The sequence below is a fragment of the Saccoglossus kowalevskii genome, chromosome 6 (genome assembly GCF_978046115.1).
Source record: "Saccoglossus kowalevskii chromosome 6, keSacKowa6.1, whole genome shotgun sequence".
Taxonomy (NCBI): Eukaryota; Metazoa; Hemichordata; class Enteropneusta; family Harrimaniidae; genus Saccoglossus; species Saccoglossus kowalevskii.
The window spans coordinates 27,896,615-27,923,922 of record NC_140646.1 but is presented as its reverse complement, the minus strand read 5'-3'; the positions used below and the strand labels follow the sequence as shown (position 1 = coordinate 27,923,922).

General features: G+C 33.8%; 2 protein-coding genes across 4 annotated transcripts in view; one reads left to right on the top strand and one right to left on the bottom strand.

Moving 5' to 3' along the window:
• LOC100375220 (palmitoyltransferase ZDHHC3-like) overlaps positions 1–15,390 on the bottom strand; it is a 61,739-nt gene extending 46,349 nt beyond the window's left edge. For 2 of the 3 annotated variants that reach the window (XM_085500301.1, XM_006817345.3), the window contains exons 1-2: positions 15,238–15,390; positions 5,234–5,396 (exon numbers count right to left, since the gene is read on the bottom strand). In XM_085500301.1, coding sequence (XP_085356427.1) covers positions 5,234–5,396; positions 15,238–15,350 — 276 coding nt within the window. In that variant the 5' untranslated portion in view covers positions 15,351–15,390. Of the gene's footprint in view, positions 1–1,217; positions 1,830–5,233; positions 5,397–15,237 lie in introns of those variants that run through there. The other variant, XM_085500302.1, reaches the window with a different exon arrangement.
• A 248-nt stretch (positions 15,391–15,638) lies between these two features.
• The window catches only part of LOC102805387 (exosome complex exonuclease RRP42-like), a 14,646-nt gene continuing 2,976 nt past the window's right edge, over positions 15,639–27,308 (top strand). The window contains exons 1-4 of the mRNA XM_085500300.1: positions 15,639–15,733; positions 24,440–24,873; positions 26,337–26,460; positions 26,784–26,939. Coding sequence (XP_085356426.1) covers positions 15,677–15,733; positions 24,440–24,873; positions 26,337–26,460; positions 26,784–26,939 — 771 coding nt within the window. The 5' untranslated portion in view covers positions 15,639–15,676. The remainder of the gene's footprint in view (positions 15,734–24,439; positions 24,874–26,336; positions 26,461–26,783; positions 26,940–27,308) is intronic.

The following is a 27,308-nucleotide window of genomic DNA, read 5'->3' as shown; positions in this document are numbered from 1 at the left end:
AAATAAAGCAATGAAAAAGCCAGAACTTAAACAAATTGTAATTTTATCCATACATGTTGGAATATATATCCAAAAAATAAACTGCTTTCAGATACCCAAATTCAACAACAATAAGACCATAACTATGAATAAGGGAAATGCACCGTATATATGCACAATTCCTAGAACCATTACCATAAACATAAGCTATACAGGCAGTACATATAGCAGTAGAATAACTTGTGCTATGTTTGGATTTATAAATTCCTTCCATAGTAAATATTGTTTTTGCAGTAAAGTTATTGATGAACGTCATAAATGTCAATACAACATGATCACCCATTCTTGTCACATTGCAGAGTCAATCAATTACATTTATTGATTGGTACTGATGAAAAATTCTGCACCCTTCAAAGCTATAGCTCAAGGCAATCTCATAGATTGAAAAATAGAGAGAGCACATGTACTTGAAATTGTAAGAGCTGTTGATGGCCCTCAAAGTCAATGCTATGCGTAGTTGACCCAATAATTGCTGCTCTTCAAGCTTTAACCTTTACACACTTAAGGTTTCTAAGACTAAAGTTAAATATAATCCTGTTCATTGCATTTTATTAACATCTTTGGAAGATAAATGCCTCGCAGGGGAATAACAATCTAATTGGCAAATAACGTGCTCTGTGAATGAAACAGATCAATTATGGGTGCTGATATATCATACTATAGATCAAAGAAGCTTTGAAAAGAACTTGTGAGTGCAAAGAATATCAGAATCATGGAGTTCATGCACAAATAAAGAATATTTAAAATTGATTACAAATTTATTGATACATGTCGCTATAAAACCAGATGCATGTTGGGTACTATAGCTCTACTCTGCTCAGCTCTGCTTTTGAGATGCACCATTTGAAAGCCATCTTACTTACAGTATTAAAGTTTATAATACTAAAGGAATTAATTTGAATTATGTATCTGTGGTTTGCAGTCTGTGGCAACTATGTTTGAATCTTATATACTGGGGATAAATGGTATTTAAGATATCAGAATTGCCTAAATTGTTCAAATTACATAATTGATATGCATGGATTTCAGCCCTCAAATTATCAGGTACAATGTACATGTATGTACATAATTTAAAAGCACTTATCTACTAACAATTTTCATTTAAGTTTGATGAATGATACTGGAAACGCATAAATAGGCTAATTTACATGTATACAAATTAAGTAGTATGCACAAACCTGAAGAGCACCTATGCACCAAGTTTCATTTAAAACTGAGAAAACCTGTGAAATATATAAACAGACACACAGACAGGCACACAGACAGGCAGACAGACAGACAGACAGACACACAGACACACAGACACAGACAGACACAGACAGACACAGACAGGATTTAAAAAGCACTGGAAAGATTTGATTAATTTTTGGTAGTTTGTTTTGAATCAACAGTTGCACACATATCATGGTTTAATAGTTCATGAAATCACAGGTTAATTTAAATAACAACATTTATGTATGTATAACATCAATATTTATATTCTGGGATTGTCAATATTTCCAATAATTATTTTCACAGAATTAAAGCAATGTGTTTACTGATACAACCAGTAGTAGTATATAATAAAGTAACAGAAGGACAGTAGGAATTAATCAAGACATATCTGTCATAGACAATCAGGTCATATTGCTCATTAAGTCCTTGTTGTTACATCTATCACCAAGGGAACTGATCAGTAATTGACTATAAAACAGTAATCGTACCAGCTAGCTTACATGTACAGCAATCTATTACCAGCTAGGGATTTCAACAAAATCATACTTAGCGTAAAATTTTGCTAAAATTCCTATTAGATAATGGACATGGAGATGTAGATAACAAGTCTTTTGGGATCTTAAATATATAAGCTCTATTGTGAACACACTTTTTTACCACAGGGCTGTATGCTGTGCACAATGGGTATTAGTGTATAGAGTAAAATTAGCTTTACACAGAATGTTGCGTTGACTGGGTAAAGTACATTTCCAGTTTGATAACAATGAACCAGATATTGAAATATTGAATAAAAGTAACGGTTTGGGAGGGTGGACAAGGCTGAAAATTTTAAGGACCCCACAAAATGTTGAATGGAAATGCTTTCATAGAAAATCATGAAAAAAAAAATCATAAAAACAGGGCCTGTTTATTCACTCATCACACATATAGCATACATTCCCAATATAAGCCCCAGTCTAGGTCAAATGTGTCTAAAATGAAGTCGCATTGATTTCATTATTCAGGTACGAGACAATTTGGCGAGATTTTTTTCAATCAGGGCAGCATTCAGCATTTTGGAGGATTCCCTCCCATATTACTTTCTCCAATGTTCTCCGTATATTCAGAAACACGAAGCAAATCAATGACAATTTGTGTGTTATTCACTCAGTTTAATCTGATCAGACTTAAGCGATTGCAAACATATGGTTGCAGTATGTCAGTTCAGGTGAGTACCGGGTAAATTGTAGTCTGTGCACACACACTGCAATGCCTACTAACAGTCAATGCATGATCCAAACAATTCAGCAATCATTCAATCCAGGGAACTAAAAACTAAAAGTACCTGCATATTTATTAGAAGAAAACTATTAATATTCACTAGAACCAAATGAACAGCGTTATTACCCAACAAATATGCATTCAGAATTTTATCAATTTTACGCTGTCTGTTTTAAAGATGTTGTAAAAAATGGTCTTCATGATATTCTTAAAAAGTAGCATCAAAGTACTGGTATATGTTACCTGTACAAGGAGAGCACATGCATTCCTGCAATCATCTTTCTTATTCCAGAGTAATTGAATATTCTCTACATGCTTTAGACCGTTTATTCTTTTAAATTTAATCATAATTATTCAATTTACTCTTCATTATGAGACAAGCAGCAGTACGTAGCACATCTTTAGTATTATTCACAAAATGAAATACTCCAACAATACTTAAAACTATTCACTGGTACAATTGTGTTACCTCTAATTATACATGTAAGACATGCAGACAAAACAAATCCACGTAATCAGATTTAATGGGGAATTGAAAAAACCTTTTAACACACGTCTGTCTATTCCTTCAATCTTGTCAGTATTCAGCTCCATTCAGCCTCGCACACACGCATCAAACTCATCAGAAACTCACAAAAAACTGACTGGAGTTCAAGCTCCCAGACTAATAGATGTTTTGAGTTTTATATTAGCTACATTTCTGGGTACAGCATCAGTGTTGATTACTTTCATTACTCCAGATTTTCTTGGCTGTTGCCAATCACGTATTTGCTTGAACAAACAGATGCTTGACTACAAAGAAAACCCGAATTATGCTATTTGCCATGCTCCATTGGTGTGCATGAATAATAGATGACTTTTTTTCATAATTTAAAAATGTATTTTCTTTATCCTATATATCACAGCAGCTGTGTCTGATGAAGCAGCATGATTTTCTGAAACTCCTTGAAGATCAGTCTTGTTTTGTTATGAATGGACACTGGTTTTTTAATGTCTGTAGAGAATTGCAAAATATCAGATGATGACGCACATGGCTCTAGCATGGTTTATTCTGTATAACAATTACTGATATGAGTGGAACTTTCACCAGCAATCAGACTAAAGAGGAAACATGCAGTTACACCCCGCTAACTTAATTCTCAGTCATCGTAATAGATAAACATACACTGTAGTGTTATTTGCATTCATGGTAAGTGGTTATAAAATTGAGGTGTCACAGTACACCATCAAATTATTGTTTTCTCTTACCTGCATGTATATACTATCAATTTTATCACACTGAAAACTGGCAAATGTGATGTACATTTCCAAACCCACAATTACTGCTGCTTATGTGTATAATATAATAATTCAAAGACTCCAAAGTTATGAACAATATTTTCTTTCATTTTCATTCATATTTCAGAAAACATGAACATGTAAATCATTTTTAGAGCACTGACCCTCTCAGTGTATATTATATACATGTACTTGTTTGTGTGCATATATTGAGCGAACAAATCAGAAGATATTATCCTGTGTTTCTGCATTAGGTATGTCAAAATAGCATAGTGAGCAAAACATTTTGAATTTGAACTTGAAATGAATACATACTGTACATGTAGCCATTGATTGTAACCACAACCACTAAAAGCATACTGATTGATCTACTTTGCCATTAAACAATTAGCAAATTAATGAATCACATAAAATCCAGGTTTGAAATCAATTAAAAGCTGAAAACTAGTTTATAAAAATGAAAATGTCCCAAGGCAAAGACAGGCAGATAGTGCAATTAAACGATGGAACTACCGGAGGTAACCCTACGTGCATGCTCAAAAGATTAGACAATTGGAGAATAATTTGGCAAATATTTAATGTAACGTTAGTTGCTCTGAAGAGCGTGAAACTTCCAGAAAGACTACATCAAGGAAATAATGCAATTGGGGGTTTGGCTAATGTTCATATTATAGAAGGTATCACTTTCAACTGGTATAGTGTAATGGAAAATTCAAGGTAATCAACAGTGAAAGTGTCAGCAGTGATTCTGATGGGTAATTTGGTCACTTAGTCCGAGAAATTAATGTGCACTCACTGTGAAAATAACACAAGAGTAGACACTGAATCTTCCAATCATCAAAACTTGTTCAAGTGTGTTGAACATTTATTTCAACAGTGAAAATGATGACTGCAAGTTTTTTTCATTCCGGATACGCCATTACAAGGTAGAGGAGCTGAGACATTACATTTTGAGTATCGTCTTTAAAAGTAGCCATTAAAGCAAGGGAGTCATCACCTGTGTATGCAACAGGTGTCCAAGGCTTGTCGTTGTTTACAAACAAGTGCATTTTTGACATATGTTATCATCGCTCAGGACTCGCAAGTGCACAGGAGACGGCCCCTCTACTTTGAGGTTACAGATACGACATTCTACAATTCTGAAACTGTTTTAAAAAACAACGCATGGTGAAAGTTTCTAAAGGTAGAGTACATGTGCATGTAACAGACATGACATGTATATAACGACATCAGTAGGCAATGCGTTAATCATAATTGCACATGTTCCTCAAAATTTTATTTTCAATCTTATTCAGTTAAAAATCGAGTTGAATAGGGAATTATTTTTACTTGAGAAGTTCTTCAAGTAATGTTCTGAAAAAAATTAATTCACATCAAAGACATCCTTGTCTTCTACCCCACAAACATGCAGAGATAGTGGTGCTCATCAGAAATCACTTGCCTGTATAAACCATGATCTATGACATCCCAGCATTTGTGTAACACCACAGCATCTACAACATAAATTCTGCCGTGTGTAAAAGTCTTGTGGACGTTGTGTTTTAGCAAAAACTACTTTCTTCTCCACGTCAGGATGAAGAGGCACAAGCTGCATAGATGTAGGTCTATGATGGGAAATAAACAAAAGGATAAATATCAAACTTTTTGATGATAATGTATTCATATTTAAACACAAATTTACTAAGACGTATTGATGTATTTGGTTCCCACTGTATACCACTTCAATTTTTACGAGACTATTTTCAGGAATAAAAAATGAACTGCCATCTTTCAGTCTTGACAAAAGTTTGGAATGTTGCTTGAAAATATGATTCCCCTACTCATCGACAATAATTCAAATTTATAATTTAATAATAAAAAAAAATAATTTAGCCATGCACAGAATTGTTTCAAGCCATTTGAATTATTGTAACAGCAGTTAGTATTACAGTCTGTAAATGCAGTCGTGCATTTCAAATGGGAAAGAAGAAATTACAAATAAATATTCGACACGGCTACGAGAAGAAAAACGTGTGTTACTTTATAATGTAAATTTGGTATGTACAAGGCAAAAAAGAATGAGAGATAGAAGAACTTTTGTGTTGACTCCCTACAGAGGAGATACCGCTGGGATCACACTGCCCTGACATGAAGGTTTTATGTAACTGAATATCTGTCATGCAGCAAAGACATTTATTGTTATTCCTAATCATCAATTCCACAATTTTTATTATTTTAATCTACATCCCTTGAATTTCAATAAAGGTGAAGATTTACAACATGTAATTGCTAAGCTCTATGTCCAAATGTCGCTGCTGTAGTCAGAGACGAATATTGAATTTTCGTTCTAGTGATGGTCTCATGTGACCCCAAAGGAGATTTACTGGTGGGCCACAACAGGAATCTTCCAATTAAATCACTGCCCTTTTCACCCGAGCATGAAATGAATCAATGTCAGTTTTTGTCATTTATTCTCATGGGGATATTACAAATGCTGTACATGTATATATATACAATGTAGGAAACATTTTTATCACACATTTTAGCATGTTTTCTCTATGGAAGGTCAAGTGTTGGATCATTGACATTTGAACCTTATTAAAATTGAATTGGTTCACAGAGCCACAATATCTCTTTTATAGTAGACTGAACCAATGCAAAATCCAGTGTTCAACTGAAAATCTGTTCTGGTTTACCAGAGGAGAGGATTAAGGTGGATTTAATAACAAATTATGTGCTAAAAATAAATTATTTTTAAATATCAGAATGCATTCAATGAAACTGTTACTTGTCCCGAGTCACATACCCAACTTACTTATAAAATTAACCTAGATTTGAATATTTTTGTATATTCACAGCTCTTCCATTCTTCTGAATATCACTTTTAATGTTACAAAACATCGAGACAAACATGAAAAAGATTTGACAATAAATCCTTATTGGGACCATAAGAAAACAACATCACCTTCAAAACATGGCGACTACAATATATGTATAGACGTTGTGTTCAGGAATATCAAGACAATAACCAGAGAATTATGTGTAATATGTACAGGAATATGAATACAATAACTCTAGAATTATGGGCAGTGTGATAAGGAATATCAATACCCATGCTTAAAAATAGACCTATTATGGTGGGAATTTGTTTTTATGAAAACAACCAATTATAACATGAATAAATATTGACACATTGAACCAATGGAAAACATACAGTTTGTGTTAACAGTGTATAAAAATATGAATAATCCAAAATGTTTAATCCTAAAGAGTATTCAACTGAAACCAATCCAGAGTGTGACAACTGCAACACACAAGCTACAGGGAAGTTTGAGACAAACAAAAGTGAAAAATCGCAACCTTGGTTCCTGGGAAAGTGGGATTTTTCTTTCTCATATGTTGAACAAAATAAATTAAAACACAGAAAACATGCTTAAAGTTTAGATGCAAGAACGATTACATTAGTGGATGTATTATTCCACATCACTACGGTAATCCTAGTCCCTATAATCCATTGAATGTACAAGTACCAAGCAGATAGAAATGATACAAAGTATTTTTGAACATGGCTGCATACAAGAACTACACGACAAATACATATTTACAACGTTTCAACAAAATCCATTCATACACCAGATCTGACTTCTGAATGGCGGAAATGCTCGACTTTAATGAATTTTCAACATATGAAAATGGCAGCCATTCGGCCATCTCAAATCAGATCATGTACGAAAGGACATACATATTTATCGTGCATACATGCATGTATGTAGTGTGTGAGAAGTTTGAATGTGATTGGCCGGGGCATGTCTAAGATAACGACGCAGACAGATGGACGATTGAAGATCAATATCTTCCTCAGGCATGAAATCACTAAAAAACAAAACTGTTAATAAATTTTGATTCTGTATTCTATTCTATTTGCTTATCTACAAATAGCTTGTTATTGGAGACATTCAGCAGCAATACAGCATACAGCTATTTACCATTTCTAAAGCAATGTTGTTATTAAAGTTGAACATGGTGCCCTACCAATTTCATCTACTCAATTTGTAGTTCAGGCTCATGTGTCACACATTGCACAATTGATTAGTAGTTTGCAAATAACTCCCAATCTACTATTATCATCAAACCAGGACATTTTACACTGTATCACGTACATGAATGCATATATAGTGTTGGATCGTTTTGTTTTCACACTCCCAGTGGCCAAGAATGTGAAAACACATTTTTCTTGATCAATGTTGATTTATAGATGAAAGCTTGTTACAATTAATAAACAAGTTTGAACATCTCCAGGGATACACAACTCAGACTTCATTCACCTACACACTCACTGTGTCTGTATTAAAATGTCTTCTAACTAAATGACAGAAGAATAGATCTCAATTCATTACGAAATCACCTTAAGAGATGGCAACTGAAATGAATAGGTGGCCACGTTTGTTTTCCAGAAGAATAACGAATGTGAATGAGATACATGTACTAGTATGTCCACTGACACAAGCTTTGCAGTGCATCGTTCATTCGTAAGGTATCAGATACAAGTCCAGATGATGTCATGAACTTAGATATTTGCTTTCAGGTACATTGTATGAATGGCCAATTTTATGCGACTCATTTTATATAGATGTCCTGAAGCATCAACACAAGCACCACTTAAACAAGGGAACAATATCAGATAAACAAATTATTATTTTGAATGTTGCCAAGGCGACATAAATCAGGTAATTTATTGAACAGTAAATAAATGAAAAAAACAAGAAACTTGGACCATATTGACAGAAAAAAACATCACCCACCATCATTAGATTTATTTAATGATCATGTTACCATGGTAATTTACATGTAGATTATTCTCCATCAGTCTGTTAAATTATGTAGAAAATTTTGCCGATAGCTCATTGGATATTATTAGTTGAACCATGCCAAATTGATTGATTCATGCATGGTGTACATAGTTCATTGAATTACTGTAATAATAACAGGGATGGTTAAGTTTTTTTATTTGGGACACAAGTACATTTATGGTTCGAAAGTAACTTTACTTAAAAATTGTACTGTCCAAAATTTTGTTTGAAGTATTATGTGTACTGTAGTAAATACAGCAGCTTTAGTATTCACATTGACCTATCCAATAGCTGAACATCACAGAGTAGTTCTGTAGCTTTGATTGTGATTAAAGCTTCCAACATCTTAGTACAATGTATGCCATCAAGTCACCATATCACAAAATAAATTTTGGATGTGAAGCTTTTTCAATTACGATTACTCTGAGATGTACAAAAATGTACACCAGACTCTTGGGCATTTCCCTGGATAGTCATAATGCCCCTCACTTACAATTTTACATGACATTTTACTCTTGTTACTACTGTGTCGAAGTGAATTGCATAGTTCTAGGTTAGTTGTATTTATGCACCCAAAACATAATACATACAATGTACAGCAATGCAGGACTAGATTTATTGTAGTGAAGACAATAAATAACATTGCTATAACGTCAGCTTTCAATCAAAATAACTTTTAGATTTATGTTTTTGTGAAGTCACTCACAATTGCAAAGGCTTTAAACTATGTTTTGTCGGCATTACAACTTTAACATTTACAATATAGCTAGCTTCATGCTGGCTTAAAGTTACGTTAGCTTGCTTTTAAAACTGCCACAAAGCTACAAATGTAGATTGAGTAATCTGTCTCATTAATAACATTGGTAAATGATATAAATTGGTGAAATTTATAAATTGGTATGAATAAGTTTAAATTATTGATGACAATGATACTCACTTTTAAAAATTATAGTTTTTAATGAAAAGACAAAGCCAGCTGAAAGCCAGCTTGGAAGTTAAGTTCTGCCTGGACTGTATTGGAGTGTACTGCATGTGTGCCACTATAGCTGTCTGTACACTGTACTGTGATGTACACTAATGGGGGATTAACAGTCTAATTATAGCACATACATGAAAACACATCTACTGGTGAAAATATTTTGTCATCAAATCAATGACATGCAAGAGAAAGAGATACCAATCAATAATTTTTAAAAGCTAGGAAGTCCACAAATTAGCTGTGGCATTTAGCAGACATGAGTTTAGTTTTTGATGTAATCCATCACTTCACCTTCTGTGTAATTGTGAGTAACCTGCTGAGTTACAGTAAAAGTTGACTGATGTGAAGCACCCTTTTAGCTGAAGTCTCTCAGTCTCAGATGATTAGAAAGCACATTGAAATCAAGACTGTCAATAAGGAGCACAGCATCTTCCATGACTGACTGCCCTAAAATACACGTAAAATCTGGAACATGCAATTGATGTAAGTTATAAAGTAACTATTAATGTCACCGATTATAAACAAGCCATGCATGGCACAGTCCCCGTTAGTTATCAAATTTGAGATATATAGTTATGTTTATAGTAATATAGCTGGAATATAACCATGTCAGGAATATGATTTTTTAACATTAAAATGATTGACATTTGTATCTGATCGTCAAACAAGTACTTGTCCATATTGAGAGATATTGCTCAGCATTCAAAATCAGCCATTTTAAACACATGTATATATATATATATATAACATGATGTATAACGAATATATAAAATTTGAATATAATCAGTCAAAGTATTTAAAGAGATATGGTTCTAGAAGCCCAATCATTAAAACAAAACTGCCGCCAGTCAGCTATTTTGAATCCAATCTGAAAATAAAATGACATGCATCAGGAACCTGTAATGTCTAACGTGTGTTATAAGTTTGAACAAAATCCATCCATAAATGCAAGAAATATTTGATATTAGAGGATTTTTTTAGCACAAAAATAGCACACTTTGAAAAAGATCATCAAACCAATATATCCGTATATCTGTGACATGATGTATAATGAATATTAAAAATTTGAACATAATCAGACAAAACAAGTCAGACATATGGGTCTGGAAACCCATTCATTAAAACAAAATGGCCGCCAGACAGCCATTTTGAATCTGATCTGAAAAATAAAATGACGTGCATCAGGAACCCATAATGTCTAATGTATGTACCAAGTTTGAACGAAATCCATCCATAAATGCCAGAAATGCTTGATATTTGATGATTTTTTTAGTACAAAAATGACAACCATTCGGCCATTTTGAATAGGATCATCAAACTAATATATCTATGACATGATGTATAATGAATATTTAAAATTTGAACATAATCAGTCAAAACAATATATTGGAGATATGGCACGAGAACCACATTGATCAATACAAAATGGCCACCAGTCGGCCATTTTGAATGTTATCTGAAAAACAAAATTATTTGCATCAAGGTTCCATAATGTCTAATGTATATACCAAGTTTGAGCAAAATCAATCTGTAAACAGCCGAGAAATGGTTGCTTTTTATGATTTTTTAGCACAAAAATGGCCGCCATTCGGCCATCTTGAATCAGATCGTAAAACAAAATAATGTGCATCAAGGTCCTATAATGTCCAACGTATATACAAGGTTTGAACAAAATCCATCTGTAAACAACCGGGAAATGCTCGATTTTGATGATTTTTAGCACAAAAATGGCCGCCATTCAGCCATCTTGAATCAGATCATGAAACAAATTGACGCGCATATGTATGATATCATATATGTTTAAAGTTTGATTGAGATTGGTCCAGGCATTTCTAAGATACAGGTTCAAACGCACGCACAGACGCACACACACACGCATGGAGGTCAAAACATAAGTCCCCGTTTTCGGACTGCGTCAGAACGGGGACTAATTAAATATAGTCCCATACTGTGGAATACTTTATTTTCGCTGAAAAGACTTTTTGGGCGTTTTGCTTGGAATTTATTTTCACTGATTTTTGATGAGATTAATGTAAAATATAGGAAAAAATGTATATTCGCTGGATTTTATTTTCACGGAATCATCCCTTCAGCGAAAATAGCGAAAATAAATTCCAAGCGAAAATAAAGTATTCTACAGTATGTGAAAAAATTTGTTGGTTGAATTTATTATTTGGATTCTTTATAATTATTTCCCGAAATGAAACAAAGAGGTTACTATTTCTATCTGAGAATAATCCTTCAGAATAGGTACACGTATAATCCTCTGGAACTGAAATAATCCTGTGGAATGGAAATGGCATTGATGTATAGTTTGACAATGATTGAGAACTGGTTCATAATGTGATTTACATGTCAGTGTAATTGAAAGATTATATGCTTTGCATACAAATAATTAAATTACCTAGTTTTGTACTACGACTGAATTGCTGCATAAAGATCGAAAACATTCACAGGCAAAATATGATACATGTATACATGTGCGATATGTACTGTAAAATACTTTATTTTCGTTTGTAATAAATTTTCGCTATAGTTCGCTGAAGGAATGATTCAGTGAAAATAAAATCAAGCAAATATTCTTTTTTTTTCTATATTTTACATTAAACTAGTCAAAAATCAGTGAAAATAAAATCCATACAAAACACCCGAAAAGTCTTTTCAGCGAAAATTAATTCCAGCTAAAATAAAGTTTCACAGTAATCTAGCTTCAAAAGTAAAGCACAAATGTTCATTCATATTTTAGAACTTTGAACGTGCACAAGACTGCATAAAAAAATAAAATACTAAATATAGCAACAAAAACCAAAATGACCAAAGACCAAAATTGAGTACAAAGACATTAATGTTTTATGCATTTTTGTAGATCTAGTTCTCAGAGGGAATTTTACATAAGCATTTGGCTCTGCATGAAGAGAGTGTTTTTATACATATAATGATCTGAATTGTTTGTTATCTTTGGGGTGAAGCTCTGAAGAAGTTTGAATTTACATTTAGTGATTATTACATGTATTAGTGCATGCAAGCTAACAGAAATGACAAAGGTGTGTCTATGGTCATAATAGTCAAGCAATAAACACCTGTATTCTATGTCAACATGTTACTAGCATGAGCCACAAACTGAATGGCCCTGATGAACTGTACTCTGTCATCAGCCTAACTGATCAATTTGAATCAGAAAAATTGATGAGGATTTAATTATTCAATAACTGATAAGTCAAATTTGTCTGCAGTTTGGAACTTGTAATGAAACCAAGTTTGGTCATTTTATCAGGGAATACAGTTGTTAATTTCATAGCTTATTATATTTTATTATTATGGATTTAATGAGGGGTTCGAGTTGGTGGATAGGATAGTAACTCGTAGAAATGAATTCACCGTGACCTATTATATGCAAAATATTTTAATCATACATGTAACCAAAGACACTAGTGTCTTTGATGTAACCAAGGTATAAATTCAAATTTAAATATTTGATTTGATTTTGGTAAATAGAGCGAGGTTAATAAAAACAAAACACAAACAGTGTACTAGTATGCCACTGGTTATACTGACAGGAGAGAGAGAGTATTGCAAACCAAAGCCACTGTGACTGGGCAGTGTTCAGGACTATGATGTTAAATAGCAGCCGAGTCTATCCAGATAGATTATTCAATTGTATCAATGTTGTGTTTTCTATATACAGTACATATTACATGTCTATGCAAAGGCATGTATTTAAGGTAGTTTAAACCTGTCTATGCAAAGGCATGTATTTAAGGTAGTTTAAACCTGTCTATGCAAAGGCATGTATTTAAGGTAGTTTAAACCTGTCTATGCAAAGGCATGTATTTAAGGTAGTTTAAACCTGTCTATGCAAAGGCATGTATTTAAGGTAGTTTAAACCTGTCTATGCAAAGGCATGTATTTAAGGTAGTTTAAACCGAATTGAAATTGTCATCTGCTGATCAGTTTATTGCACATATATGTGCAATGCATTATGGGATAGAACCGCATTGTATATAATGGGAAACTATTACCCACCTGGAAACTCATTTAATAATTACTTTGCCAGTTTTGTTAAATGTATTCACAATATATAATTTATATCAATAATAATATACAAAATTTTGAGACCAGTGTAAAAATGATAATTTTTATCATTTCTCATAAAATCATCCAGTGACCAACATTTTTTTTTTTTTTTGGTATTCTGATCATCTGAACCCATAGAAATCAAATAATTAAAGTATGACAATGATGAATTTTATACTCTTCAATTCCTTGCTATCACATTCAGAGGGAGGGGTTTTGGTCGAATAAATGGTCTTTGGCTGGCAAAGATGGTAGTTGTTTTGCTGTTTTTAAAATCATGACAGTCCCATCCATTCGCATATTAAATACAACAAGTCATTGCCATTGACGGTCTGTGTCGTGTTTTCAGTGACTGTATCTATTATAAATAATGAAAGATGTAGACAGAGTACATGTATAATTAAATGTTGGGGTGGTACCGTATATTCGGTCAGCATGTTAACTACAAACAATGGCATTTCAAATGGCACTATATCCAGGTTTTGTTCAGTCAAAGTGGCATCTCCTACCAGCAAGATTATTTTAACATCTTGCACAGAGTTGCACATCCACGCATAAACTACATTCATTTGGACATTTTGAATCAAATCACCATGTGGGTTGTTTGAATAATAAAGATTCAGAGAATATGCATACCATTATGCCTTGTCTTTGTATCAAATTAAAACAAAATCAGTGAAAGTGCACCTGATAACAGGCAAGAAAATACGTCATACACTTGATCATGACAGGTACAAATGTTGATTTTTGATGTTTTTCAGGCCACCAGTTAGTCAACGAAATGAAAAATAAATCAACATGCAAATGTACCTCATTTTGATTTGTCTTTGGATCAAGTGTGAACAAAACCAGTCTAGGTACTTCTGTTCTAGAAATTATGTCAGACAAACACACAGACAGACAGGTGCACACTTAGACTCTTTGGGACTTAGATGGATCACAGTCCCTCTAAAATAGAGGGACTCTAATGGACAGAATCTAAAACACAAGTGATAGTCTGTTTCAGACTACGTCTGACAGGACTTATATTTACAATTTCACTGCTTCTTTTCATGTTAATTTTAACCTAATCAAGCTAAAACTAAAAACATACAGCTAAAAGGTCAGAGCATTTGACACAATGTCAAATCTTAAATTAACTTTGGTCGAAGCCTTCTGACCCATGTCTATATAAATAGACTACGAGTGAAAGTAAAATAATGATGGCAGCCAATGTAACAAAGCAATACAAAATATCATGGTATGTATACAGATTGTAGTAATAATTTCCGCGTTAAGAGCCGGTAGGTTGAAGGTCAGATCGAGCATAACGCTAGGAATGTACAGTAGTGGTCAATGGTAAACAGATATTTATCATATTCACAGAAGTACCAGCATCATCATCTAACGACAACTAGCACTACTGTAAACTGCCAATTTACATATACGTGAAACTAAACGTGCTCTTAGAACTGTAACATGTTGTCATATAGTGCCAATTTCGTAAGAAACATTAAACTGCCCAAACTAAACCTCATATACAAACAGAAGTACAGCAACCAACTTGGCGAGTTGTTCACTTACTCGTTGTGTTTCTGAGCCCTCATACTTTCAATGGTGAGACTTCCCATTGAAGGCATGTGGGTTCCCTCCCGGTCACCAGTTGCTCGGTGCATTTTTTCCACAGTTGTAGTCATATAGGACACTCCGTAACTCCACTACTCGGGTTTGTTGCTGGTTGATGAATAGCCTGTTTTATTGGCTTTTAGGACCCCCTAATTTTATGTCTAATAATGACATATCGTATATCTTTACAACAATGTGTACGTCGTCTAGTTATTACAGTCATTATTTTACACATGGTGCAAGTAATTTCTGACATTACATAAAGAATAAACATATATTTCAGCAGAGTGTATGTTTTAGAAACTAACAACCACATCAACGTTTGTAACAAAGATAGAGGGCTTTGTTTAGTCCAGGATACGACGTCATCGATTTATGTGCACACACGATATCAAGCATGGCTTCCGTGTTGTTGAGTGAAGCTGAAAGAACCTTTATTTTACACGGTGTACAGGTTTGTTAAGTATTTATTCATGTTTCTGATCACCTTACAGTTCAAAACTGTCCGTACTACCTAAGATACCGATCTATATTATTGAACTGTCTCTTGGGATAGACACGGTCGGGAGAGGGCGCCTCACAAAGTGCATCTTGCTTGGTATAACCTCAGACTAGTAATACAATTGTATTACTAGTCTGAGGTATAACGTAAAAATAAAATCACGTTGGATAAATTAAACTTAATGAATTAAATAAAATTGGCAGTCTAGTAAATGAGGGTTAAAAACCCCAAATAATTAGAAAAGTTCCATTTATTTATTACATATTTTTTTCTTTTACTTTTCACTACTACCTGTGCAACTACTACCAGTACTTATTTATATACCCTCCCTATATATAAAATATAAAAAGGAATCAAAGAAAGCTTAGAAAGAACTCCCATGTGCTGAGAGTATTGGAGACACATTAAATATAATTCGAAATTACTTAGCTGAAAACTAATTATGCAAATCAGAAAATTAATATGACCAGATTTGAGTGTAAAACTGATGAGGTCTGCGCAATGTAACAGAAAATCTATGTCTCCAAGTTTAATTGAAATGTGATTAGAACCAAAAAATTATGAATTATTATGCTTATTAGGGAATTAATATGAACAGATTTTTACCCCAAACTAATTAGGTTTGTACATTGTCCTAGAGCATCTTTATACTAAGTTTCATTGAAATGGAATAATTAGTACCGTGAAAACTCCAAAATTTCGACCCCTCTAAAAATTCGGTCGCCTATTTATTTACCGGGTTTCGGTGTTTTATTTACCTCCAAATTTTCGATTCCACTAAAAATTGCCGACTCATTCTTATTCGAAAATTGCGACCAGTTTTAGTTTTCCCACAAACGAAAAAAAAACGATGTGAGCGTTCAAACGGGACCTTCCTCGAAGGCATGAATCCGGGTTTCTGATTGACTGAGAGATTTTTATTTTATTGGTAACGAAAATATATTCTAAATAAACGAAGTTTGAAATAAAAACGAACACAAAAATCTCGGCATGCTGCGTTTCTGAATTGTTGATTATTACTGTACTCAGTAGTGATTATAATAATGTACACAAAATAAATTTGTTGAATGGTTATGAAATACAAATAAAAGTCAACTTAGTTTCATCGTAAGCGAATGATTCCGGTCTCGTATAAACGTTTGATGCTGTAGGATATCCGCCATGTTCTCTTAGGTCAAATAGGTCAAATCGCTAATTAACCAATCAAAAAGCTGGATGATGCCAACGTGTTCAAATTACCATAGCTTATTTAAATATGTTAATGTTATTGAACGCAATGCGGAAGAGATTGGTGTTGTAGTACGATGTTTTGGCTTGGATTTTGATGCGAAAACGGCATGATTTTTTTTAAATAAAAAAATTAGTTGTTTTTAAAAAATAAACTGGTCATCTGAAGAATAATTTAACATTGTTCACAGTGATAACAGCTCATTCTCGAAAGGAAGCTTACCCGCTCACGCTAGTCACGATAAAAATCATACACATGTACTCTTGAATAGACAAACGTCAATGACTACGGTAAAACTTAGACTCTATTTTAGCCGGCAGGATTGATTGAAATGTCCGAAAAATGACGCCAAAATACACCTTAAAAGTCCCATTTTATTTTCTTAAATCCCATTTTATTTTTTAATCCAAGGGCAAATTTACGGCAGAATTTGGTCCCTCAAATAAGGGACACGTGAGCTTTGATTCTAACCGGATACATTGCACTGGGTCGGGGAGATAGTTTGCTAAACTTCCATGCATCTTTTGTCCAATGGGTACCTGTACTTCGAACATTCGCAAGTTTTTCTAGGTAGTGCGAGACAGCTTTGTCTTTTGACCTATTAGTTTTGTGCTGACCTCTTCTCCGCGTCTTGATGTTTTGTTTTGCTTGTCATAATACTCACTGATTGATGACTTTGTTTAGATTTTGAGTTACAACTCGGCCACGACCTTTGCTTTTACCGTGAAACATGAGGAAGTTTACGTCAATTGACGGACATTGCATTTTTTAAAAACTAATGAAGCACACTGTCTATCATCCCCATTTTTTTCATTTGCTGATTTCTATTCTGAAAAATTCGACCGTCCGAAAATGCACCTTAATTTTGACTCTAAAAACACGTCACATATCTAACACCAATTATTTAAAACCGGTCGAAATTTTGGAGTTTTTACGGTACTTTAGATATCAGTGTGAAAGCTTAAAATTGGTTAATTATGCAAATTGGGTAATTAATATGTACAGATTTTAACCCACAATTATTCAGGTCTGTCTATTGTCCTACAGCATCCATGTACATTCATTGATATGTGATGTATAGTACCTGAGATATCAGTGTGAAAGTTGGTTAATTATGCAAATTAGGTGATTAATATGCACAAATATTTACCGGAAACTAATTGGGTCTGCATAATTCTAGATTCATTGAAATGTGATGATTAGTACTTTAGATATCAGTAGAAAAGCTGAAAATTAATTATGCAAATTAGGTAATTAATATGCACAATTATTTACCCTAAAACTAATCAGGTCTCTGCATAGTCCTAAAGGATCTATGTACCAAGTTTCATTGAAATGCGATGATTAGTACTTGAGATACCCGTGGAAAAGCTGAAAATTAACTAATTATGCAAATTAGGTGATTAATATGCACAAATATTTATCGAAAACAATCAATCTCTGCATAGTCCTTGAGTATGTAAGTACCAAGTTTCATTGAAATGTAATGCTAACTACTTATATCAAATGCTGAAAATTAATTAATTATGCAAATTAGGTAATTAATATGTACTGATATTACCATAAAAACTATCAGGTCTGTGCAGTGTCGTATGACATCTATGTACCAAGTTTCATTGAAATGTGATGATTAGTACTTGAGATATCAGTGGAAAAACCGAAAATTGACTAATCATTATGCAAATTAGGTAATTAGTATCCACGGATTATTACCAAAAACTAATCAAAACCTAGCATTAGTTCAGAGCATCTATGTACCAAGTTTCATCAAAATCCAATGAGTGGTTGTTTAGATATCAGTGGAACAGTCATGGAACCACTAAAAAATAGCTAATTATCATGCAAATTAGGTAATTAATATGCACGGATTTTTACCAAAAATTAATCAAATCTGCGCATATGTTCAGAGCATCTATGTACCAAGTTTCATCAAAATCCAATGAGTGGTTCTTTAGATATCAGTGGAACAGTCATAGAACAGCTAAAAATTAGCTAATTATCATGCAAATTAGGTAATTAACGAGCATGGATTTTTACCAAAACCTAATCAAATCTGCGCATTGGCCCAGAGCATCTATGCACCAAGTTTCATCAAAAACCGATGTATGGTTCTTGAGATAGCAGTGGAACAGTCGGACACACATACACACACACACACATACACACATACACACATACACACATACACACATACAGACACACTAACTGCAAAGACTCCCATTTTGTGCTTCGCACATGGGAGTCAATAAAAAAATTAAAAAAAATCCTGCAGCTGCCAGTATTGCAAAATTGAGTTGAGAACTTCTTATTGATTAGGATTCCTGCATGAAGTTACCGTGATAGAAAAAATGCATAATTATGGCAAGGGAAGGCAATGTTTTTTTCTGTTTAGGTTATGTAATAAATTCTCTTATTAATTGCTAAGCCAGTTAGTTGTAAACGGTCTAGAGAGTTGTGAACAAATATTTTTGTGAATATCACTGACCACGAAAGACGCCCATCACAAAGTGTCTCTTTCTTGATATTAACATATTAGTCAGTAAAGAAATGGTTAGTCTTTGTCTAGTTTCTATTGCCATATTTGTGTTCTTTGTACTAATGATTTTGCTCTTTTTTATTGAGCTGTCTCGCATGATTACTTTTGTTTTGTAATCAACCCTGTTTCTGATTTCTGACATGGGCATGTAGCATGGGTTGGAAAGTTTTGATGTATGTATTGCAAGGATATGATGTTACCACTAGATGGCGTCATATTCTAAAGCAACTACAGTAAATACAACAATCACCACTAGGGGGCGCTATAGCTAAAATAACCACCATTGATAGCATTTAACCAAATTCATTCACTGTTGATCAAATTAAAACAAAACCTAGAAACATTAATTTGTTTTGCTGTTGCTATGAGCAAATGATTTTCTGTTTCCATTAAAATTTATTATTTATGCAAATCTTGCAAATTAAGAAGCTCAAAAATATTGTTTTTGTGTAATGGGTTTATGGCTCTCTCCCACGTAAATGAAGAGATTACATTTATCATTTTAATGTTTTAATTATCCATACCCCCATATAATAACAAATCTTCTAGAATGCTCTGTTTCTAACTATTTTTTACACTCTTCTGTCATCAAAGGTGACAGAGTAGAGTTCAACTTCTTCTTGAAAACTACCATTTATTTGGGATGTAGCAATCTGATTAAAATCAGATGTAGTGTACGTACGGACTTTAATTATTTTGGCTATCAACTTATTTTAATTTTATTTGTATTACTTTTGTTATTAATGCCTTTTTATTTTATTGTTTTACTTTGATTTTGAAATTTTTCTTTTAATTCCGTCCTACTTTTGCAATTACCGAAATTTCAAAAAAATAAATACTAGATCAAAATAAAATAAATATACAAAAAAAAAGCCAAAACTAAAATCTTATTTTAATCAGATTGGGGATGTAGATACCTTGGGTGAACCTCTGTCAGATTTGTTCATTCCATGGCAATTGTTCAAATCTCTATTTTTAGCCCCCGCCGGATCTGCGATCCGGGCGGGGGGTATTAATTTGGGTTGTGTCTGTGCAATGTGTGTGCACATTTTCATGTTACCAGCTTTTTCTCACACATGTGTGATCCAATTCAGTTCAAAGTTGGTACAGAGACAGAAATTGATGGTGCTATTGTGCACATCAAGTTATTTTTTCGATTCTTCAAAGTTTTACTGTGTTTTTCCTTGATTTTTAACATTTTTCCTTCAAAATCCGACTTTTCCCGAAATTACCCGAGTTTAATCCGAGTTTTGATGACGCTTATGCAGTTCTCGTCTCGGTGGAAATCAGTCAATTTTGTGAGGATATTGTATCCCGGAATTGTATCTTTAATTGCGCAACGCTTCTATGGACAAAATTGTGTCTCGTCAATTTCAAAGGTAAGAAACTGTGCTTGTTATGGTATTTATACACTTTGTATTATCGTTTGTGTCTCGGGTTTGGTGATCGTGAGAAACTATTGCTAACCTGGCGAGAGTTTCGCCAGAAAAACTGCCTTTTTATTATGGTTGTAGGAACTGATTATGTATTGTGTAAATTGAAAGTTTACCTCGTGACTTAAGAGGTTTGCAGTGCTCTCACCGGGATTCAAACGTTGTGGTGGTGTCGGCGCAATGCTGCTCTGAGACGCTTGCCAGACTCTGTCTCGCTCAAAATCATTATCGCCATGCTTGATTTCCGCAATATTTACATTTGTTTATGATTTCCACAGCTGTTCATAAACAGCCATAAACAAGTTTAGTTGGGTCGGCATGTACTCATTGAAAGTGTTGGTTTATTTACGTAATCCACTGATCACGCAATAGGCGAAGTTAAAAATATGTCGCTACTCAGGAGAGCTTGCCCACAACGCTAAATGTCCCAATATAAACGTACCGGTACGTTTATTTTTTCCACAGAAAAATTCCACCCGGTACATTTTTATTTGGGACGGTACGTTTATTTATTTTTCTAAATCCGATTAAAAAAATCATGCCTTTTTCCCCATGAGAAACGAAGTCAAAAGATCGCACTAAAACATCGGTAAATCTGGTCTTTCGTGTTGCTTTCACCATGAGGTCGCTGAACTGTCATATTTAAATGCTTTATGGTAATTTGAGCACATGGGCACCATCCAGCATTTTGATTGGTTGATTAGTGACTTGACCTATCTGGTCAATAAACACGCGTCGTGGGCATGGATAATATGGCGGATATTGTCTCATCGAGCGTTAACATGTAACCGAAAACATTTGCTTACGATAAAACTAAGTTGAATTTTACTTGCATTTCATAACATTTCAACGAATTTATTTTTTGTACGTTAATATAATCACTACTGAGTACTAATCAACAATTACAACACTTCGAAAACAAGTAAGCTACCGTACCGTGATCATTTGCTACCAACAAAAAAATAATGCATAATAAATCTATAGTGAATATTTGTTGTTGTCATGTGAACAGTTTTTTTGATTGACTGTAATTTTCCAACATTTCATGACGTCTATTGTAGCACCAAATTATGGCCTTTCACTCCTCCTTGACGCCTATTTAAACGATTACCGATATACGGCATCTTGTGGCCAACCACGAATGTCACACTAGACGAACTTGATCGATACTGCCGACCATTCCATGCATTTTTTATCGACGCACGACGACACGCAAATCGAGAAAAGTATTGTCCTTGCAACAATTTCGCGCAATACATCACCACTATACAGTGACTGATTTAATTTTTATTCAACATTAAAACAAACTACAGTGAGTTGTTCTATGGTCGTATAAAAATAAAATAAACTACATTAAGATACAGTAAAGTTAACCAACTAAACAGAATGCTAAATAAAGCTAAATAATATTACAAACACATATAGAATCACAATAAACTTGTACGATACAGTACAATACAATACTCTAACTACTATTGCTAAGGAGTGGAAAATCATATTCACATTAGAGTCATAACTATGGAAAGAATATTTTTATATTTGGTGGAGCTGCTCATATATCATGAGCATACATTTTTGTATGTACTGTGCAGTTTCCCAGCCAGTCAGTCTCGAGTAGTGATTGGTTTGCTACTTCATTACATCTTGCAGCCTTTCAAACAGTATATTGCTAGACATGCATCAATTGTTGTCCATGTATATTCCTAATTGCTCAGTGAAAACTTGCAATTTCTTTCTGGCTGGTATAAATATATTAAGTAATATGTTTTCATACTGAAAAGACAGTACACAAATATCTTTTTTAATTAAATTTAACAGCTAATGGGAGCATATATGCTACAACCTCTGCTTACTTTTGACTAAATGTTTTTTTCAGGTGCAGAGCCAGAATTTTTTTCTCGGAAAGCAAAGCCACTGAAACTGCATTAAATTACAAAAGCATACTATTCGCTGCATGTCTGACAATTATATAAAGTTTTGCAGGTCGTCTTTTTTTTTTTGAGAAGTGCTGTCAACCAAAGCATAAATATGTGTTTCTCTGTACATAAAAGTTCAATTTCACATGATTTGTTAATATTAATGTATGATAATAAAAACTTGATAATATTTTTCTGGATTCTTGCACTTTATTTGTATCATTGTCATATGAGAAGTACTCTTGTCCTTATTTAGAGATAATGAAACTAATTCAGGGCCATAAACTACATGTAGATCTGTACATGAAGTACATGGGAAGTAAAGTTGTTGACACAGGTAATGTACACAAAGGATCATTGCAGTTACTCAGTTCTTCATCTGGTGCTAGTACTTGTATGACAAACAGTATCTTTGCCCTGTTACTGTTTGAAATATCAGAAGTTTTTCGCTGGAACAGTTCTGTGATTGACAGTGTTCTTGTATTAGGAATACAGTTGTACAAGGAAGTTTATCCAAACAGACACAACACTGACTCTTCAACATACCGGTATTTGCAGATCTGATTTGCATACTTGCATGTCATTTTACCTGTTGTACTTGTTTGTTGCTCTCTGGTGTTCTTGCTGAGAATGCCATAGAAATCATGTTTGCCAATTTACATCCATGCCAAAAACTGGACAAATTATATGTTGCAACTTTCAGTGTCATTCATGACCTGTTTGATTGGATAAAGTTTTACGACTTGGAGGCCATTTTTTCCCTCAAAAATCTAAAAAAAACAAGCTTTTTCTAGCTGTTAACAGCTTTTTCTCAGATATGTGTCATCCAGTTTTGTTCAAAGTTGGTACAGGGACAGGTAATAATTGTTTACAAGTGCACATCGCATTATATGTTTAACAAGTTATAAATTGTCTCGGAAAAGCCAAATGAATAAATTTTTACCCCACCCCCTAAAATTATAACACATCAATTCTGAACATTTAATAACAGAATTTTAATACAGCTCATAATGAATTAATTCACTCTGACACAAACCAAGTTCAATATAAGTTTTTAAATTTTTTTCTGAGCGGGGGCTATGACATGACATGTCATGTCATGTCTTGTTGACACATATTTTTGTAATTTTTGGTAAAAAATGTTATTTTTGATGTTTCCTTAAAAACTACGCTATGCTGTCATCAAAGGTGACAGAGTGGAGCTGTTCATTTAAATGATTGTTTGTTGTCGTTCGTCAACAATTCTGTTTTCAAATTCTTCTTCTTGAAAACTACCAGCTCAGTTGCTTTGATATTTGGGATGTAGTTACTTTGGATGGACCTCTGTCAGATTTTTCATTTCATATCAATTTCATAATCATGAAATCTCTATTTTTAGCAAATATTTTTGTCATTTTTGATTTCCTATTGAAAATCGCTACTACAGTTGCCTCGATACTTGATATATGTGTGCCTTGCATGGCCTCTATTAGATTAGTTCCTTTCGTGATAATAGAGGAACACTCAAGACTCTGCTGAAATTTGTTCTGTAATTTCAATCTTCAGGATGGTCTGCGAACTGATGGACGTACTTGTGAGGAGTATCGAATTATGGAGTTACAGTGTGACGTGGTGTCTAATACAAGCGGTTCAGCAAGGTTGAAAATGTCACACACAGATATCCTAGTTGGGATCAAAGCTGAAATGGGAACACCAAAGCCAGAAAGACCTGATGAAGGTTATTTAGAATTTTTTGTAGATTGCTCTGCCAATGCAGATCCTGAGTTTGAAGGTCGTGGGGGTGGAATTCTTGCAACGGAAATTTCTAATACAATACAGAGAATTTTTGATAGCAAGGACATAGTGGACTTGGAAAAGTTGTGCATAATGCCAAAAGAGACTTGTTGGGTTCTGTATGTTGATGTGGTGGTTTTGGAATGCGGAGGTAATTTGTTTGATGCAACATCAGTTGCGGTGAAAGCAGCTCTTCATAATGCAAGGTAGAGAATTTCTTATATTTGTTCTGTTCAGTAAGATCTGCTTGTACTGCTATGTTTAATTCTAGAGTAACAAGGCTGGTGCAGAATCTAACATGTCACTAAATACAAGCAAATTGCAATATTTTACTATGAATCATTAAAATATGAATTATTTGGACCATAGCCTGTATCTCTGTCATTGATGTTAGCACATACGCTAAAAATAAAAGTAAATGTATAATTGGCATCCCTGAAAACTGATTTGGAGGCTTTTATGAACATATTAATAGCTCAGTGAACTATTAAATGTTTTCCTTATCCACAACACTCTCACAGTGCCTTAGGGATGGACACTGCAATATAGCAAAAATGCATTAACAAATTCTTGATATTTTGCTATTAAGTGAAAGGTTTCATCAAATACCCGTAAAATGAAAAATAAAAATAAAAATTGTGGGGTCCTGAAATAGGTGATTTTCCGTACAATTGCGAGATCTCGCGAGATGCATGAAAGACGCGCATTGAACGTCTGCCGCAAAAATCAAACGATTTGATTTTGAACTAGAATTTCTTTATTTCGCAGCTTACATTGACCGGCCGATCTTCGACAGAGAATTAATGCTTCCGAATACTCTTACTTAATCGAAATTGCCTATCATCAAATGTGGACAGAACATTATTAAGCATGGAAATGTCCCCGAAATACTTTCGCGTTTGTCGAATCCCACGCGATGTTTGACACGACTACGCCGCTATGACCTTTGTTTGTCCTGTTTTTACGTTTGATTTCACGCATAACGCGTGATTCTCGCAGTGAACGGAAAATGGTCTATTGTTTCCTTGTAAGTGTCAAACCCTAATTGGATGGTCAATTTGGATTGGAAAATACCAAAATGCCTACAATTGAAGTTTATGATTCAAAAACTAGTTCAGGTACCATTCGTCTTTTTTCAATTTATAAGCACCAATTACAAAGACTAATTTAATATAGTTTGAGAAAATTTATGTGCCGCAATCATTTTGCACACACATGCACATTAAACTTCTAAAACTGTTAATGATTTGATGAATATATCTTGGGGACAAAATTCACTTTGACAGGGTCTTAAAATAAATACCCATGGTAAGTGAAATGGTCACTGTTACTAAATTTCTTGATTTTCAGTATAATGAAAAATTAAAAATTCTAATAATAAATAATGGGCTAAATGAAATTACTCAGCAAATTATTATATTAACATGTATGATATATTTTTAGCAGTTATAGTAGTAGTGTCACATGTCACATGAGAAACAAAATTACATGCATCGGGCATCTGTGAAGACAATATATGATTATATTGATGTTCTGTGTATTATTTATTTTCGAATCACGTCATGTTTGTATAAATTTATGCATACTGATAGTGTTTATATAGAGTTCTATAAATTTGGCATTTACTGTCAGAACCAGTGACACCATACTATGTTTATTTTCACCACAGGATACCAAATGTCACAATTAATGTTGATGATGAAGGACAGAGAGAAATAGAGTTGTCAGATGACCCACATGATTGTAGTAGAATAAACACTGAAAATATACCTTGTCTTGTTACAGTTAGTAAGGTGAGAGACACTCGGAATGGTATTTATAATATAACATTTCGCGATATACCGGTTGTGTCAGTGTTAACTACTCTAACTATTAAAAGTTTGAATGTTTATAGAGGGCGCTATACTATACACATCAATGAATGTCACAGGAAAGCTTGTTTTTTAAAAAAACGTGAAAACAAGATTAAAATCATTCCATTTTTTGTACTGTAATATTCATTTACCTTTGTGGCATCAATGGTATTTGCGAGGAAAATACTTTTCCGAAGTCACAATAACGTTAGTGAAAGTTCTCGAATTCATAGTAGTATTCACATTACATTGTATATTCATAGATTGGAAATCAACATATCGTGGATGCAACGATGGAGGAAGAAGCCTGTTGTTTAGCATGTCTGATGGTTGGTGTTACGGCAAAGGGTACAATCTGTGGTGTCAGAAAAGAAGGTTCGGGTAGTTTAGCCCCAGAAAGCGTCTTTGAGATGATGGAGGTAAGGCTGAACGGTAATTTCTTTTTTTCCCCATTCATTTCGACTATTCGTGGAGGCTTTTAGCTGACTAGGTGTCAACTAACGTTTTAAATGTTTGACAATGACTTGTACAAGTAGATGTATCTAATGGATTATAACTGATACTGGTGTCACAATACATAGAAAACCATAGAATTTGCTGTTTTGTAAAAACCTGTATCATCCCACATTCCAAAATGTATCATCACTCATTTGAACATTTAAATTTGTTCTTATATGGGGTAAACTACGTTCCCAACATTGACGTTTTCACATTCGAAAACTTTCATTGTTTACATTGGATGCAGAAGCACTACAGGGCATGATAGAAATAGAATCGAACGTTTGCAC